This window comes from Syngnathus floridae, chromosome 3 (genome assembly GCF_059516105.1).
Source record: "Syngnathus floridae isolate MCC-2025c chromosome 3, RoL_Sflo_1.0, whole genome shotgun sequence".
Taxonomy (NCBI): Eukaryota; Metazoa; Chordata; class Actinopteri; order Syngnathiformes; family Syngnathidae; genus Syngnathus; species Syngnathus floridae.
The window spans coordinates 12212628-12232297 of record NC_142415.1 but is presented as its reverse complement, the minus strand read 5'-3'; the positions used below and the strand labels follow the sequence as shown (position 1 = coordinate 12232297).

The window sequence follows — 19670 nt, the reverse complement described above, 5'->3', positions numbered from 1 at the left end:
TAGTCATGTTTGGCAGTAGGTAAATAATATATGCCTATGTGTATTATTATATTGCCTGTTTACATGTGTTGCTGCATCATGTGTGTTTAAATATCCGTTGTATGTTACAAAAGCATTAAACTAGCAGACTGAAGTTATGTGGGTGTTTCAAATACACAATTTGTAGTTCTTTCTTTTATGTTCATTTTGAACGTAAAGTTCAACCGGGAGTGCCATTTAACAGCTTGAAGCCTCTCTCTTGAAGATTTGTTCACGATCTGCCCAACTGTGGCTTGTTGTGAAGAGAGTTGAGTAGAGTTGGCCACCATACAGCCCTCGTATCTCAAATTTTTGCTGGCATGTTAAATAAAGGAAGCCAATCTTGAAAAACCACTGTGCCTTAAGTAGAGCACAGCAGCTGCTATAGTATGTGAACCACATAAGAAAAAAATGTATGCATTCTGATAAAGCCCTTAGGCACTGCCTTACTACCAGGATTCCTTTGGGAGAACTGACAGCTGCCTGCTTTTTGATATATTACTTCCTCACTGTCCAACATGAAGCATACAGTAGGTATTAGGCTGTTGGACTCTTGCTCTGGGATTAATATTCTATTTTTTCATCCTCTCCCTGGTCCTCTTTTTTCATGTTATGAAAGGCCGCGGAAGCATCAATGATCCGCTGCTACTGTACTGTATCTTCCCTAAAGTTGTGCTGAAGCACTCATCTGAAAACATCACATCTTAGGGAAACATTTAGAGTCAACTTTATAGTGTCCTAATGTTATTTTAGCAAGTTTGATCCCATTACCCTTTGGATCCTCAAACTTTTGTAAGATTCATGTACACACCTAATGGCCAGGTCTACAATCACAGGCTTAACCTCATCCAGTGTTATGGGGTGAATCTGTTTTGGCCCTTGGGAATGACAACAACAAAATGGTTCGATCATATGCTATGGCAGTTTGTTTATTATTTTCTATCACTTTTGGAAAATGTCATTTTGAGCTGTGAGGACAGTTAAAGCTGGAAGAAGGCACTGAATATGCTTGTGTAACTTGGACAATGTGATAAAAAACAGGAGAGCTATTTATCCAGAAATAACAGTTTCTCAACAGTTTTTGCTTTTAAGCGATTCATTTTTGTACACAAACTCTCTTCAGCCTTTTAAAACACTCTTGTGCATTGTGTGCAAAAAAAGAAAGAGCAATATTAGATAAATTGAGGCACAGTTGTTTTTTTTCCTCTTCCTCTTGGAATATAATAAATATTTCACCTATAAATAAATAAATGTGAAACACAATAATGTACTGTATCTGAAAACATTTTAGTATGGTTGTCCGGCACAGTCATGTCACAGTCCAGGATAAGCGTCTAGTACAATAATTACTGAACTAAATGCCTGGATGGTGAGTTCAGCAGCAAGCATCGAGTTCTTGTAAGGATTCAGAGATGTGAAGTTTAATATCCCATGTATTTTTGCCCAGTGTGACCTGGCATAGTATACAAACTATAAAATCTTCATCTGAACTCTGCTTGTCTCCTCCTTCTCCAAGCCAGGGCTTTCCATATGACAAAAACATATTGCTTATTTGTGGCCTGCATTACATCTAAACCAGTGGGAAAGGGCAACAGGCTACTTCCTGTTGGTCGCTTAGCAACAAGCACCAAGCCTGTGCCGTGCTGCCGTCAGTCCTGCGGCACCCAAATAGAGTACGGTGGATAAGCGCCTTAATCCATTCATGAATCCACACTTTTTGCTGTGTTGAAAACCTGTTTGTTTTTTCACTGGACACTGAGAGATCACTTTTCGCGCGTTTTGTGTTGGCAGGATACATGTAGGTGTGTACACAAGTGGGTTTTGCATGAGTAAATATAGTAGATCCCAGGCGACCACAGAAAAAATTGAGAGACAGAGCTTATGTATTTGTCCATGTTTGCAATTGAATATCCTGTGAGTGGGCGGACTCCTCCACAGGCCTCCTACTGTGTGCAGAGCTTCCGATGTGGAGGAAGGTAGCCATTGATTTCATTTGTATTTTTGTGTGTGTGTGCTTGTGAGTGAGCAAGTGTTTGTGTGGGTAGCAACGTATCTAATTCAGCCAGCGCGGCTTGATGGATGATGTTTAGGAAAGATTGTTAGACGGCAAGGTTTGATGGACGATTGATGAAAAGCTGACAGGTTGTCTCGCTGATAACAGGCCTCTGCCAACTCAGATGAAACAGCCCTTCTGCATCTTCTGTGTCTTTACACCCATCTGTGCTCACCTTGCAATTTGAAGTAAAGGCATTCCTGTGGAGTTTTTAGATGGAAAATAGTTGTTGAGGCGTAAACCATTCAAACAAGTGAAATACAAGAAAAACTATTTATATGGAACTTTTAGTGATCCATGCCACTATTAGACAGACAAACTGAGATAGAAAAAATACTCCTTCTGGATATTAGTACTTGCTCAAAAAAAACAACCTATGGTGGCCAGCCAGAATCCAGGGCCAGATGCTAACACTCACCAGGTGTTCAACAAAGAATGGACCCAAGAATTGATGGGGAAGGAAACATGGCCGGGCATGGAGCTTAGTGTCCCTAGAAACTGAGGGCAGACACAGCTAAAGAACAAATGAAGAGGCCACTTAAGCCAGGAAATCAGACCTGGGTGCCTTCCAGCGTATATGGCATGATGGATTAGTTAAGGCAATTCTGGGAATCTTGAGAGAACAAAGATGAGGTGAGGCACAAGGGTGACATTAAGCTGGATGAGATGACCAAAACACACAACTACAAATGAAAAATGGACAAAAATTGAACAGAAATACACAGACAAGTATTAGTGAGGGTGCAATGGTACACACAGTTCATTCCCACCCATAGACTGTAATGTGTCTAAATGTGAATGTGCTCTGTAATTGATTGGAGACTAGTCCGAGGTGCAGTCTCGCATTTGCCCAATCAGTTGGGGCAAGATCAAGTTTCCCCATGACCTTGAACAGGATATGTGTTTAAAACAGATAAATGAGAAGAGGCAATAGCTGCAGTCCAATCCCCCTCCCACTCCTGAAATGGGGTTAGCGACTAAAATCTAAATATTTTCTTTAGAGATGACATGAATCCCAGTTAAAAATAATATTCCAAACCTTCTAAAATCCATGGACTGACTGACCAATGAACGAAAATGGGAGATGCAGGCATAAGGTACCCTTTTGTGTTGGAGAATGAGAGATGATGTCCTCGTGGGATGCCAGAAGAAGCAACAATACCACTGTGGGTGTTCATTGATTCCAGTTCAGTCCATTTCCAGTAGCGTATCTTTGGGATTTTTCAAAGGAACCGTCTTACTAAACACTGCATGAGCTCAAAGATATATATCTGGTGTGTTAAAATGCAGAAAAAAACACCCTTGGTAATTTAAGCATCCCATATTGACATTGTTACACAATATATGCATGTCACAATACCTCTGCTTCCCTCATGAGTCCAAAAATACCAATAATGAGTATACATTTTCTGTCTTGCATAAGAACCTTTCCAAACTCAATTAAGACAGGAAAGGATCTCAAGAATTGTTTTAAGTTCAAATGATTACATATTAGTCATGTTTGGGATTCAAGGTGTTAGTTTAATTTTCCATTTGTTTTCAACAATAATACATTAAATAAATAAATAAACAATACTGGGTTGTTTTTCCATAACCCATTCACTGGGTGGTTTATTTCTACCCCGGGTTGGCTTGATTATTTTGACCCAGAAGATTGGGTGGGACATTGAATTAATCCAAAGACATTCTATGTATTATGATGATTGTCAGTGATATAGAATGTCACCATACTGAGAGCTGATTGTTCTTTATTATTTGGCAATTGGCAATCCGCAAGTCGAAGAAAATCGAAAGGTAAGGAGTCACCCCAGCAGAATTTTCTTTTAATATTTAATTCATCTGATTTTATGACGTTTGATGGATGGAGTATTGTTAGTTTATGCAAGTGGTTGTAGTGTTGTGGCTGGTCGGTGTGTAGTCTGTTTTATGTTCAGACAAGAGGGAAAAGCAATGTTTGCGGAACTGTTTCAACAAGATTTGGGTTTTCACCATCCCCCCTGAAAAATATACAAAAATAAAATAGAACCAGCAGCTCAACCCACAAGGCTGGCAACCTTGTCTCCTTTTGTGATTGCTCCTCTTTCACAGCCAGGGTCTTCTTCTTTTGTCAGTTCCTAATGATCGCTTCGAGAAATGTTTATCTGTTGACGTCATGCTGGTGTGCGTCAGACTCTGGATGCTGAGTTACATGCAGTGACTAAAAATGAGTTGATGTGTTCAAATCAGTGGGACAAAAGCCCTCCATTCACCAAAATAATTTCCTCTGCAGTCTTGCCTTTCTTTGAATAGGCAAGTTTATCACAGTCTGGTTGTGCCAGTGCCAACATAACATATTAAAGCAGGTTAACTTTATTTATTTATTTATTCATAGTAATTATCCTAATCAGAAAGACAAATTACGAATCTTGTCTTTCAGCCTGCTGAGAGGCTCATACTGTGATAAATCATTTCAATTCTTGATAGAAATGACTGTTTCCATAATGCCTGATAGTATAGAAAGAGCTAGAGAAGGGCACTTTACCAAATTTTGTCAGTCCGTCCTTTGTCAGTGACTTTTCCGTCCTCATCCTTATTGATAATATTTTCTTCGTCTGTCCTAGTCATTGAAAAGGGCTTCTATCATCTGTTCCGTTCCTCTGTCTATTCTCCCTTCATGTATAAATAAAAAAGATAAGATAACATAATCAAAACGTGAACTCAAAGTGGACTGATCTGATCCATGAAACTCCGGAACTGAAAATGAGTCCCGCTGCTGCCCCTGATTCATACCATGAGAACAGTAACAATTTAACAATGTTTATTCTTGTGTGTATTGCCATTGATGTCATCACTTGAAAAAAAGTGAAACATTTGAGTTTCGGTTTAAGCCTAGATTATTAGCTGTAGTTATTTTATAATCCACCAAAGTATGTGAGACAAACTCACATACACTACCTATACTTTGGTTGTCCAATCTTTCCCCGCTTCCTGTTGTGGGTTCACTGCTGTTTATCCGGCGGAACAGGTGCTTGTCAAAGATTCTCTCAGGATTTCATCCTTCGTCTGAGCCTTTTGTTTGCCATTCATATCGGTGCCCTGTTCACTCAACACGTACTAGCTGCATCCTCAATGTGTCAGAGCAAAATAGAAAATATGGATTTCTCGAAACCTTACAAAACACTGCAGTTTTTAAATTTATCAGTTAAAACCAGACATTGTGGCGGCTGTTGCGTCGTGCACACACAGAGTCATTCTATTATTGATGTTTTCCATTACCAAACTTGTTGCTTTCATTCTGGGCTCATTTGGCTGTAGTATTCCAATTATTTCTTACCAACATTTTTCTGTTAGAACTATGTTTTATCTCTGTGATGCACAAAAAACATAGCGACTCATTGGAAGAACAAATAGTTCTGTGAGTCACAGGATAAGTGCAGCTCTCACAAAATTGAAAAGAATTGTGATCTTCTTCTTCTTTATTGCATTTTTATTCTTTATCCAATTGATGGTAACAAAAAAAAAATGGACAAATCCAAGTTGATCATTGACTATAAAGTTCCCCAAACTGTTTGAAGAACATTTTGCACCAAGTCCGACTAAACTGATCACACAATAGGAAATGTTGCTTAAGACTTGTTAAATAATTCGTACTTTTAGTGCTCCCAAAGACACGGAAGACATTTATTAACAGATGCTCTTGGAGGCTGCGGTGTGGGCTAAATTTTAAGCCACTCCGTGGAGACAGTTTATATTGTATTAGCACATGGAGAACGAACGCTTTGCAAGTAGAGAATTTTCTTCTTGCCTTTATTCTAGAAATTAAAATGGAGTTTGTGCGTTCTATAGTAAAGAAATTCCCAGAATGTCGTTGTGAATTAAATAGAGTGAAAGGTATGTGGCCTTGCGTGTGTTATTGGATTTGATACGCAAATATCATGACAGGCAGCACAGTTGCCAAAGCGCTTTGGAATAGACGTAACAAAAAAGTGCAACGTGACCATAGATGTGTGTCAGTTTGTATGAGAATGTGGATGAAGGGTTTTGTATATAGGGATTAAATGGAAGCAGAGACTAACATTGACCTATTTATTCAAATTCAATAGACCGTAATCCTTAACCTTTAGTTCTGCTCAAGTCTGATGAGATCTCACAAAAACAACATCGTTAATCAATTCCGCTGGGCTTTTGTTAGCACTTGCGGAAACAAAAGTGTCAATGATCACGGAGAATTACACCGTGCAAAGTGATTATTAGCCTTAGCTGCGACTTTTTTCAGCTAAGAAGTAAACAAGTACTGTATGTTTCAATATACTCTGCGAATACATGATGCAAAAATATACTGAATATTACCACTGTTAGAAACAGTCTTTTCCACTTAGTCGTGACAAATTGTATATTCAGCAATGCAAAATCGCAAAAACATAAAAATGTCAGGTCATTCGTACTTCAAATCACCACTGTGCAGCTTACTTCAAAGCATGACAGCAAATTTGATTAATAGTGACATTGATTGGGTCTCCTTCCACTAAACTTTTCCATTATTCATCCTGTCAATCATTAGCTCTATTCCAGGTCTCTGTGTCCCGAGCCAAGATTGGAATTTGGCATAATCTTGACACCATCTATTCACATGATATCTGCATCAAACTTTTATAAATGTCAGACACACAGACATCAGGTGGGCTGTTGGCCGAAGTTTGTTTGTGCCAGGGGGAGTTTGACTGACAGAATCTAAGGGAGACATTTTTCATCTCTGCCTTGATGTTGGAGAAACACAAAGCTGATGCAAGGAAGGATGAACCAAAATGAAGTTTTCAAACATTCTTGTGTGCCACTTTATGATTCAGCAGAATGTATTTTGTCACCCGAAGATTTCACGGATTATTATTTTTGGACAATGAAGTGAAGGAACTGACAGACAAATGGTAGCCGTAGCCCTATGCAAAAAAACAAAAAACAAATCTCCATCTCTTCTCAATCAAAGAAGTCATTGTCATCCACATTGCTAAAACCTGTATGCTATTGTGTTTCCAAATGTACTCACGTTACACCCAATGCTTACAGAAGCAGCATACAAATTCAAGCTCACAAGACAAACTTTTGCGTTTTGTTATTCATAACAGGTTGTTGTGTGTTTGTGCTGCTGAACTTTGTGACTTCATGTCCACTTTCTATTCTTGGTTTCTGTTTTGTCACTTATGCCTGGCCTCCAACAAGCTGCTTGTAAAAAACAAAACACAAGGCACTCAAGAAAACCATGGTCAAAAAACATGCTCTGCTGATTACTAAATAGAAGAAAAGATGCATAATTAATGACACTGGTTATTATTTCTGCCTATATTTTTAATTAAATCACTGCTTGAACATTTTGTGTTTACATCTGTAGTTTCAAAGAAAATGCAAAATGTTGGTTTGAAGAAAATGTGTTACTCGATTTATTCAGAGACTCTGCAAACCGAAATATTTGTGTGAAGCACTTTTTTCCATTCAAATCAATTGAAATAGAATTGATTAGTTCAGCAAACATGTATTTAGGCACTATTTAACTTTTATTGTGCAATAATTTAAATTGAATCATTTTTAAGTACATTTTCATAGTGGTAGATTTAACTACAGTGTTAATGCTCAAACCTTGGGTAGTAAACTATCACATATTAAAATCTGTCTCTTATTTGATGAATGCTTAACGCTTCTGTATTTTTATGCTGGTCATGGTCTTGTACTTGGGAAACTACAGATTTTTAGACAGTATTGAAATAGAGCCCTCCATCCTAATTAATCACCAGGCACATCGCTGAAAAAAAGCTGTCATTGTTTGGCTCATGTGACCATGACCCCAGTATTTGGGGGCACATGCTTGCTCATGCATGAGCACACATGCAGCCTATGTGTCATGTAATTGCAGCAATCTTTCAGCTTGCCAGCTATGATAACCACTACTTTACATAACAGGAGTAGTTTGAATGACTAAAAATATGTCTGGGAAGTTGCAGGCAGTTGTTGTATAATGAAGTGAAACAAATGTAAATTGATCATTTCACCCAACAACAGCAAGGTACAAGAGTTGGTAAATAATTTTTTTATGAATCCAAAATGTAGCCTTTTAATATGAATTTTTTGTGGATTATTGGAAACCTTTTCCCCAGGTTTGTGAATAAAAAATGCATGAATCGTAACAACTAAACTTGCATAATACTGGGAAATTCGGCGCGGGTAATAATTGGGATTTCTGGGGGACCTTGGTGACCATCTTCTTGGTTCTGTTTATCAAAAAGCAAAAATAATTATAGTAGTAGTCTTGTGGTTGGTTTAAGTATTTTGTTGATTCATGCTTCTTGATATAAAGCAAGGTTGTGTTTAATTTAATGGGATGAAACAGCACATCTGGGATGAAACCGAATCACGCCTCGAGAGTCGTAGCTTCTTGCAAATTGTTATCCTAATAGCATCATTTTTGAAAGTTTCTGGAAAGCGAAAAAGCAACAACAACAAATTCAATAAGCAGTGTCCTTTTGTGTCACTTCAACCTTTGCTGATTACAAAGACCTGGGTGACTGAGAGTCAATGTGAAGAAACAATTTGTAAGAAAGCAAGTGTTTTATCGTCATCGTGACCATAAGTTCAGCATGAGTTGCAGTTATGCTATTATGGTAAGTACAATCAAGAAAAAACAAACATTTGAGATTCGACAGCAGAAAGAATGGATGTAGCAGACACTTGCAGAAGGGTTACGTGTCCATCCTCCAAAAGAGACAACATATCTGGCACGCTGTGACAGAAACCAGACAATTGTCATGGCTGAGACAGGCCAAGGGGTATTGAGCTGGTTTTTCAACCAAGCCCCGTCACGTACTGTGGAAAATCAATGGCATTGATTGAAGCATTGTTGAAGACGTCATTAAATAAAGGACAGAACCAACAAGTGCGCCAATAGACTACAAACAAACAAAGAAAAATGTGTCTTATTGGAGACAGGCGTTGTATGAAAAAGACTTGTTCTTGTTCATTGTCAGTTTGGTCACGATGTACCATTGTAAGAAAGATTCATCCACACATTGTTCTATGGTTGTCTTCCTCACCAATCTTAGCATCTTATCAGTCCTGATCGTTTGCAGTGATGAGATATTTGTTGTCTTCCTCAGTTACAGTGACAGTAAAGAAATGTTCACAATTGTTAATGTCAATGAATCCTGTGGTAGTCCTCCAATTAGATTCATAAATTTTATTCATCCGTTCATCCATTTTCATGACTTCCTATCCTGTTCAGAGTGGAGAAGTATTGGAGTCCATCCCAGTTGATTTTGGACAAGTGGTGGACTACACCCTGGACTGGTCGGTCACATATACAGATGGACATTTGCACTCACATTTTATTCTGCCATATATCGGAATCGGCCTCAACCTCAAATCATCCATAGTGGTGGAACTCGACTTTTCTTGCAGTCTAATTTTGTTCTTCTTTCCAGCTGCACCAAACCCGACTGTGACGGATGAACACAGAAGTGAATTTGTGTGAATGTCAAGTGGCTCGCTTGACTTTGGTGCTGGCAGCGTAGGATCAGCTCTCACTTAGTGACAGTATAAATGTGACTGTCTGTCTCAAGATGTGGTTTGACTGACACCAACAGGATACATGAAAATGGATGGCTAGATTAAATTATTCCCCAAATTGTTTGGATTGGGTCATGTCCTGGGGAAGACCGACTTTACTGTGCAATATTTTATCCTATTGGACCAAACAAGCAAACACTGCTTATCCATGTTTTGGATTGGCTGAAAGCTTTAGTTTATAAGCTTTATAAGCACATTAAATAAACTGCATACACAGTGTGCTGATGAGAACCAATATCAGCCATTGGCAGCTGTTGAAAAACCGATATGGAGGGATTACAGTCACCTAACAAGAACTGCTTGTTCGTCAGTGTGTGCACTCTAACAATAAACTTTCATATTGTTGATCCAGTCATTCTGTGCAGTTAACGCAGTAGCAGTAATTGCACATTAGAATTCTACATGGGTGAGACTTTTTTGTTGACTCATAGCACCGAGATGAATATTTAATTAAAATGGCTACCCCGACCTCGTCTCTCCCTTTGGGGCTCTCGGTATACATGCAAAGCAGCGAAGAGTTCGGAAACGTGCTACCAGGTACAATGGTATCGGTTTACAATGGGCTATCATTCCTACGGAAGCATTCATTTATTCCAGCACATACACATGGGTAAGCTTTTAATGTGACAGCAAGTGCATGATGAATATCCTAATGGGACTTTCTGAATTAATCACAGCTCATCCTCAAGTAATTTGGGGTTATTAGCCACTATTTGTTTGCACACGGCAAAGGCGGCTTAGGTTTGATTTAGAAACCCAACCTGGAAATCATTCCCTAGAGGTTAATTAAACAAGCATTAAGTACGAGGGATTTTCAAACTCTCGTAGCATTGCCTACATCACTATTGACTAAAAGTGAGATGAATTGGGTATAAACATTATACCCGCAATCAAACCTCACCAATTGCAGAGCATTTTACTTAAAATTGCCAGATATATTTTCTGTAGAGCTAAAAAAGGAGGAAGTCTTTCTTGCTATTTTCTGCTCACTAGAGAGGGAAAAAAATGAAATGATAGATGACAATGTGTTTGCAGAGATATTGCCTCTATAGTTTCAGTCAATTAATGTACATCACTTAACACTAGGGCAAAGGATTTGGCTGTTATGGCAACTTTCAAACTGTGAAGTCTCGGGAGCGAGGTGCTTGGAATTCAGACCGGACCTAATACTGAGGTCATTCCTGGTGGTGTCGATGGGGACGTTCAAGAGCTGAAGAAGAGAAACTGTAATCAATGGCCACCAACCAATGAAATCTTTGTTGTTGTTGTGACCTGCTCTTGTCTGTATGGCAATCACTAGATGCCAGGAAATAGGTCATCCAGTGGTGACTTGAGATACATGTTTTTATAATCACTAGGTGACCTTATGAGAAAAAAGAAGCCCATTAGCTGGCCGTGTGAGCTGATCACGCAAGCTGCCTCCCCATATTATACGAGATGTCCCCGGCATACACCCGACCAGTAGACAACAATTGATTCTCATGAATCAGAGTTATTCTCGCAATTGTGCAGCACCAATATTGATGGAAGGTCTGTCAGTCAGTTGCTGATGACGCATTTATATCAGACCAACACGTGTGGCACATACGCAAATAATCAGCCCCACAAACATAGTAAATAAATCCGAGTCGAGATTGCCACACAGTGTGGACTAAGGAATAATAAATTAGTAAACAAATCTATAAATCCAAATGTCACATTCAACGTGGACTTGAATTTATTTATTAATCATTTATTCCTTGGACGTTGTTGGCATTTTGGCTGATATAAAAAATAAATATTTCAAGCGCTTTGTACATGCTAAACTACTACAACTGATCGTGAAACACTGGTCTGATGTAGGTTGTAGATAATACACACATAGCGCCAGTGTGTGGCATTAGTCGGCAATTTTGGCCAGTTAAAAGCTAAGCACCAAAGAAAATTAAGCCCATTCATCAAGGACACAAGCAACGAGTTAGTGGAGGTTGTAAACAAGTCCATCACTTCATTCCCTTCAATGGGCAAAGATACATGAAGGTTTGTATCTTTAAATCCAACTCATTGATAAAAGTCACTCCATCATCTCTTTTGTTTTCTTTAGTTTTTTTTTTTTTGTTTACTTATTGATTTCGCTATTGATTTGGGTGATTAACTGATTAATGGGAAAAATTTCACTAACAAACTCTCTCAACAAACAAAGTCACCAGTCTTGCTGCATGAGTAAGGCACCCAAACCCAACTGGACTGGACAAACAAAAGTTCGCACCAAGCGATTAAACCGACCGATTGCATTTCTTAGGCACTACACATAAAAATGTGCTATTGTCAAAGATTGCATTTATTAGAATACATATTTTAGAATCCATCCCCGATTTAGTTTGAAGATTTAATATGTTCTTTGCCTGTGACATATTTTTCAAATAACACCGTTGATGCACGCTGCCCTTTATCTTGGGCTACACATCCCATCATAGCATTTCAGTCCATAACAGATGTGATTTTCTGATTAGACGCCACACAAGCAGTTATGACCCCTGTACTATGGAGCTGACTCACAAAATTGATTGGGATTATAAAGCTCACACATGCGCATGCAAGTGTGAAAAAGGCTGCAAAAAGTTGCACTGCAGAAATATTTGCAAGCTGTCCCCTTCAGTATTTCATTTGTCAACACTAAACATCCTTGAGCATTTTAAAAGACTTTGTAAATCAAAAATACAGCTCTCTATTTACAGCAAATTAAATGACTGACTTGATTTGAGTTTTTTGATTTGCTTTGACGTCTCTTGGTTTTATTTCCTAGTCAAGCTGCACCCAGCCACTGGAGACCTGAAAGAACTTGACAGTTTGCTTTTACTAAGACTGTAATGCCGCCTTTCTTTTCGTTTGACGACTATATTATGTTGCCTGTGTAAATTTCTTCTTGCAGTAACCTGGACATGAGTGCCTGTTCAAATAAAGCATGTCTCAAAGTGGCTGGAAACGAATTGTTCCTTAAGGTCACACAGCCAGGTTATGAAATCTGTGTTATCAAGAAACCCACCAGGTGAGTCAATATGATATTTTTAATCAACTGCACACAGACATGATTTTGTCAAAGCATATGGCTAAAGGCCAATTCATCTAACAGAGCAACAATCGATCCATCATCCCACTCGTGAAAGCCCAAAGTAGAAGCTCACTGATCCATTCAACACAATATACACGCACACAGCGACACTCGTGATCAGCATATGCACACAAACCCAGAGGAACCACTCAACACATAATTTGCTAATCATCGCTCTGCAGCAGTCTCTGAAGACTGCTATTAGCCGCATCCTCTATCCACCACAAAGCATTATCAACGGCTTTTACACAAAATTATTATTTTCTTTATGTAGTGTAGAAAAGGCCTTTGTTCCACAATGCTGTGTAATTTAGAAAAGAGTGGTGCTTTATAGGAAAATACATAAAAGTGAGGAGTTAGAGGAAGAGACCTTCCCATTCTGCTGCTTGTATTTGAATATGTTTCATAGATTCATATTGCTGCCTACACTGATGCCATTATTAGTTGAGCACTTGTCCCATCAACCCGCCCCCCATGTTTGAGTCAAGATCACAGTGGCCATTTCACCCCACCAAAAACCGAAAGATTTTCCACTGAACTTCATATTCAGCGTATTAAGTAGATAGGTCAAACTCCCACGCTTACAGTCAAGCCCCAATTTTTTCAGAATTAATTTTAGCGCATGCTCAGACAAGATAAAGAACTGGTCGACTCAGACATGTTGAAGGATGGAAAATATATTTGTGCTGTGGATTGAGCCTTTAAAGCAACAGAGTGCTTGCTGACAGCTCATAAAAACATGTTGGTTGAGAGTGACAGGTACTGATGTGACTTGACATTTTAATCTAAGATCCCTTGGCCATTTTGTGGGGGAAATACCATAGGGAAAAAAATATTCTTTTTTAGACCATGTAAATGAAATCTCAATATAGTTAAGTTCTTCAGTGCAAGCAGAAAACCGCTAAACTTGATTGATATGAATCAGAGACGACTCATAAATTGACTCGTTGTAGATTCAGATTTGTATTTAGAAGATGAACATAGTTACCATTTGATGTCAGGAAGATGTACAAGCTTTTGTGTTCACTGTAGACCCTGATGTATCCACGTACTGAGGTCATGCAGTGGTAGTAGTAGCCACGCAGCTCTCTGAAATGACACTAGGTTTACACCAGATTGGAGGACAACGCCATGCAGTTTAAAAAGTAAAAAAATAAATAAATAAAATAATGATACCAGGACAATCAGTTTCCATCATCATCATTAAACTCTCCTCTTCCTATCTGGACGACTTATATACTGGATTCAACAGGTTCCAGAGAAAGCATGTTACTGCTGTAGATCCACACAGCCCCCCACCCAGCTGATGAAATATGCTGATGACAGTCCTCCTGTTTCTGCTGTCAGACTCTGACCTCAATGACCAGCCCTCCAGGAGTTTGTTGAGTGGCGTGATAACTCATGTTTGCAGCTGCACGTCAACAAAACCAAGGAGATGGTGGTGACCTTTTCTAACAAGAAGATAGGGAACTAGCTGCAGCCTTCATTTCAGCATCAAGAGGGCTGTTCCAGGCTCTTCCACAGGCGTGGACCATAATAATAAAAGGTTGCATCACTATGAAATTCTTCGGTTTATATTTGTTTGTAACTTCTATCAGAAAACCTGAGACTTGTCTCTTGATAATACAACCTAGTAGCAGACCATAGAGGTCACTGGGGCAAGGCAAGACAACCAAATGCAACACAGGCTCTAAGTAGGGAAAGGGAGAATGAGACAAGGAGGGTTGGAATGCCAGCAGAGCTGGTGTACGAGCTAGGCGGGCGCCATGGTGGCAAACAGGGGCAAAGAAAGCTTGTGGTCAGGGACAGGCAGAAGGTCAGGCCAAACAGTCCAGGCATCTTGCTATACAGTGAGTCAGCAAATCAAGTGGCAGGCATACGTGCATCAAGGTAGACAAACCAGCCAGGCGTACCTCTTCACAGTGGATCAGGCAAACAGGAATCAAGCGACATAGGAGAAACAGGGAGCAGGTATACGTGTGTCAAAGCAGGCAAACGGACCCGGACTGACTGTCTATATACACGCCCTAATCAGCGGGTAACACGGGACAGGTGGTGGAGATCAGTGCCGATTAGCGTGTGCTGTTACGCATGGGCGATGCGTGCCTCCAAGGAGTACCGCGATGGGCGGGTCAGAAGGCCTGCAGGGCGAGAGAGGGGAGGAGACGTGACAATAGATTAAAGATAGTTGGACCTAAAATTGAGCCTTGAGGGACACCACAATTCAGCGAATAGATATTCATACATAAATATTCATGACCCCCCCCCCCCCCCCAAAACAATCTCTGTTGCTAAGAGAGTTGCACCAAGTTAAATACAATACTAATTCAATTTGTGAATTTGGTTTACCAATATTTCATCATCAATACTAGCAACATTCAGGAAGCTGTATAAGCCGTTATATAAGAAAAACTCAGTAGAATACTTGATAGATCATGAGTGGTACACAAAAGAGGAGGGTGCTTGCAAGAGCAAGTACTTAGAAAAAAAACCTTCTATACTCCTGACAACATATTCGTCTCCTGTCAAGCACTGCATTCATTTTGTGGCTCACGTAAACAGTCTTAATTGGGAGGAACATTAATTTCAGCAGCAAAATAGGCTGTGAGCAAAATGTGTAATGTCCTGCGCATGCATTACAGTACACTCATTTCATAACACAGTTGTTTGTGATATTGAGTGCAGCGGGGATCCTGCATAGAGTGGGGGATAGAAATCATGTGTGAGAGAACAGGGGAGCTCGCTGGAAGCCTTTCAAAGGTGTGCAAAGCTCTCTTGGGGGCAGGAGGAGACAGCTAATTACCGCTGAGATATTCCACTCCCCGCCTCCTATTAGTCATTTCCCCGTTAGTCAGGCGACCAAGTGCCTATGGTCACACTTCTCATTCATCGCCCCCTTGTAGTTTTACATCAGAACAAAAACCAGATGAATTGAAAGACACTAAACTATGAGCTTTCATAACATAATGTTTGACATTAGCGAAATCACAATGCACAACTTTTCTGTGTAGAAAAAAATCTCGGATCTATGCTAAGCAGTGCCGTATGAATTCCAATCGAAATCTTGAGTGAATGCTTGGAGCTGCATTTACACAATAACTACCCAAGCTTGAGTGGGCACCTGCTTGAGGTTTTATTGAGAGTAACCGTCATTAAGCTTTGTTTAATTGTCTCCATTAATCATTTTGAGGTGAAAAAAAACAACAACACATAAGCTGAGGGTAAGAAGGTTTCAATCGATCATGGCCTTCATCTATGTCTCTGCAGGACAATTAGTGGCCACCCTGACAACCTCAGCGATTAAATGAACTCAGTGGACTTTTTCTATGGCGCATCCTTGTGTTTGCGTCCCTGGATCTGACAAAAATAAAGACCTCCCTACAAGTAGGTGTCGCCATGGAAACAACTGTCTTTCAGCGCCGGCGACAATAGCTGTTAAATGAAAGGAACTGTCGGATGGAATTAAAAACCAGGCACAGCGCTTCGTGCCATCCAGTAAGTGCTCACATCATCATCACCACCCAAAGCCACACAGGGCCAATGTGCACCTGATAGCTAAAAGGATGTCATCAAGCACATCAGCACTCCAGTGATTTGTCAGCGGATCACTAAAATTGTCTTTTCTCCTCAGTGTATCAGATGTGAACAAATACACATGAAGTATCGATTTGTCATCAGAATGATGAGACACTGCTCTTTTCATACATTCAATTTTATTTACACAACTGCAAGACAAAGAGCGTCAACTACACGAACATCATTTGTGCAAATGCAGGCTTGCAAATCACACACACAATTCATCAAGTTAAAGGAAAAGACAGCACAGCACAGTTTAACAATCAAAGTAAGCATGCATAAAATCCCTTTATTTCCTTTTTAAAGAAATCTGATCTCCACTAATGATACATGGGTTGTTTCTTACCCATGTGTGGCGTTGCATATTTGTGATATGAACTGTAAACCGTGTCCTGGGCAGTAAGCAGGTAGGTGTGGGGAAAATGAGAAAAGCATCAAAATGGTTGAAAATGTGTTTGGACACTTTACAATCGCAGAGTTTCCACAGTATTTAGACAAATTTGCCCGAAAAGAACCCTTGAATATTTTCTGAATGTTTACAATCTCTCACCACTGACTTGACGCGAGACATTTGTGAGAGCGGCAAGCTGCAAACTGAGATAAAATGTTTTACAATATGCTTCACCTTTCTGAGTACCATTTTGCAAGTGACACGCTGGTGGAAATTAGAACTCACAGAATGAACCTTTTTACACAAGAGCAGCATTGCGCTGACATGCTGAGATAAGTCAATGCAAGCTCTTTCGAGAAATTGCTGTTTACGCCAGCTGGGTTGTTTTTCATTCCCTTTTTTTGTACCAGCCAGTCATGTGAAGCCTTTTTTTTCCTTTTTTTTTTTAGTAACAGGGTCTTCCTTCACATTACATTAATACATGTCCAAATCTGGGCCCACAGGTCCAATCCACACTGTAACAGGCCAGTCCTCCACAGGTGGCTTGTTCAAAACAGTCCAACAACGGCATGCTGGTCTATGTGCATGCTGTGCATCCACCAGTCAATAATGTGCATCGAGAGAAAGCTGGGAGATCCAGAGGACAAATGAATGTCACGGTTATGTTTGTTCCTCCAACGTGTGTGTATGTGTGTAAGAAGAAGCTGTAAACACAGTGACGGTGTCATTTTCAAGTTGATGTTTTTGCGCAAGCATGCACCAGCAAAGCAAAAGAAAACACTCAGCAGTTATACAAAGCAATAGTGCAAAGACTTGGTGAAGGCAATACACTAAATAAAAATATAAACACAAGATTAAGATGTTTTGAAAAAAAAATCCATGACCTTTTGCACACCATGGAAGAGGTATTAGTGTCATTTTGTAACGAGGGTGTCTGGTTCAATCCCAGACAGCTCACAGGTTCTTTATCATTGCATGTCTGCTTTAAACTAAAATTACCAATGTACAATGCATATAAAAAAAATCTACACATCATTGTTCAAATGAATTTTTTTTGCCATATAAACAATGAGGTCCTAATGAATTATTTTCATTTAATATTATTATTATAAGAGCCACTTCAAATCATGGCAGGTGTGTGCTGACTCCTGTTTTAGTTTTAGTTCCCCCATCAGAAAGTTTCCGATTTTTTTCTCCTCTAATTCCATTTGACTTGGGCAAGTTATATGTGACGTTGATGGTGGAAAAATGTTTTGAAGTGATTTAATCTTGGTTTCATTATTTTTTTATATATATACAACACTAGCATTTGAACAGGGGTGTGCAGACTTTTTATATCCACTGAATCTCAAACATAAACTATTCATATAGGCACAACTCTGAATATAATAATATTACAACTTGGGTTTCTGTTTCTGTGCTTTCAATGAATCTGATTATTGAAACAGTTTACACAACAGTTGCACAAAATAAAGATGTAAAGGTTGAAGGAATGTAAACAACACTTCATATTTTAGCCACTTGACAAAGTTACAAAAACTTGAGCCTGTCACGTCTTGAAGGCAGTAGATAAGAAGCAGTTTCTCAGACGTAGACAATGATAATCCTGACACGTGACAAATCAGAGATTATGGCGGTAATGGTTAATATCCTAATCATCTGGGAAGTAGCTATAATCCCTATTGAGCAAACCACATTTAAGACACCAACAAGTTGTGCCGCGCTGACCGCAAAAGGTCGTAAACACTGTGCTTATCTGGACAAAAGTTTTGGGACATATGTATCTCATGTTCAACAAGCAATTAGGAGAGGTGCTATTGCAGTTTTGCAAGGCATCAGACATTTTAAATATATTCAGTTCAATATCTTCCACTATATACATGATGCCACTCAGCCATTTGATTGTCTGACGGCGGAGTATCTTGCATTTTAGAGTAACTTACCTTTTTTCATATACTCCACAGGACAAGCAGAACCTTGCAGCATTCCATGATGGATAATCCATGATAAAACATTAAGAGTTTGGTCTGTGTGAGTATGACCTTTGTGAACCGCATTGAGTGGGAAATTTTAACGTGTCACCCTCCTGAAGGTTCGATCAATAATTTCTTGCTGCCCTTGAATGAAGCCAAACACATTCAAGTACGTATATGTGATGACTGATGGTCAGTGTAGCAAGCCCACAATGGAAAATGTCTCGCCTTTCATCGTAGGCCCTTGTGATGAATGTATTATAGCCTGATTGCTTGTGTTACTCTTTGAAATTTATTTTTAAACAATGATACTGGAAGAAATGAAAATTAAATGTTACTGAAAAATAAGAGGAAGCAATTCACGGGCGGCGAAGATGATCCGTCCTCCGTCTGTGATTAATGGCTGACAGATTGGCTGGCATGCACAAAGCCATGGCAAAGAAATATAATCCTTCAGATGCCGATTCAGCTGGGATGGTTCCATTGCAAAGCCAGAGAGATATGCTGAATCCACACCGAGCAGAAAAACGGAACTCGCAGGGTGAAAGTAGGAGTGGAATAAATGATTAAGAGTTTTTCCTCATCTTTTCCCAGGGGCCAGGCATCCTCTCTTTGTCTCAGTCTGAGGGACGGAAGCGGTTGAGGACTTGTTTACTCTGTCGGACTGGTGGCAAGCGGGCTGAGGATTGGTGTGGGCAAGTCCCTCACTGGACTCATAGGGGGGATGGCCTTATGGCTGTAGTACTCCACAACTTGCTTGGGCACCTCTGCCAGGACACATTTGGCCAAGGCTGCCGGTGAAGCCTGTAATACAAGCAGCGGTGAGAACTAGCGGTACTCTAAGTTCATTTATTCCTCTCCTTAACTTGAGCTGGAAACTCTTTTGGGTTTCCAGCCCAAAGGGATTTCACCTGTCAGTCATAGCACAGACGTTGATAGACTGACAACAAGCCCCACGCATGACTTTCCCGCAGCTGA

The 19670-nt window shown here is 39.8% G+C and overlaps 1 protein-coding gene and 1 long non-coding RNA gene across 4 annotated transcripts in view; both read right to left on the bottom strand.

Annotated features, from left to right (window-relative positions):
• Window positions 1–1218: 1218 nt before the first annotated feature.
• LOC148400572 (uncharacterized) lies at window positions 1219–14869 on the bottom strand. Of its 3 annotated transcripts, none has more exons than XR_015857564.1 (3): window positions 14666–14869; window positions 13741–13841; window positions 1219–2271 (listed from the first exon to the last, which is right to left on the bottom strand). It is a non-coding gene; the product is annotated as an uncharacterized LOC148400572 (long non-coding RNA). The 3 variants fall into 3 exon arrangements; XR_015857562.1 differs by lacking the exon at window positions 1219–2271 and adding an exon at window positions 8665–8902 and having other exon boundaries at window positions 14666–14868; XR_015857563.1 differs by lacking the exon at window positions 1219–2271 and adding an exon at window positions 9610–10871 and having other exon boundaries at window positions 14666–14867.
• Window positions 14870–16446: 1577 nt separating this feature from the next.
• cpne7 (copine VII) overlaps window positions 16447–19670 on the bottom strand; it is a 28108-nt gene continuing 24884 nt past the window's right edge. Inside the window, exon 18 of the mRNA XM_088371231.1 lies at window positions 16447–19496. Within this exon, the coding sequence (XP_088227357.1) occupies window positions 19344–19496 (153 nt within the window). The 3' untranslated portion in view covers window positions 16447–19343. The remainder of the gene's footprint in view (window positions 19497–19670) is intronic.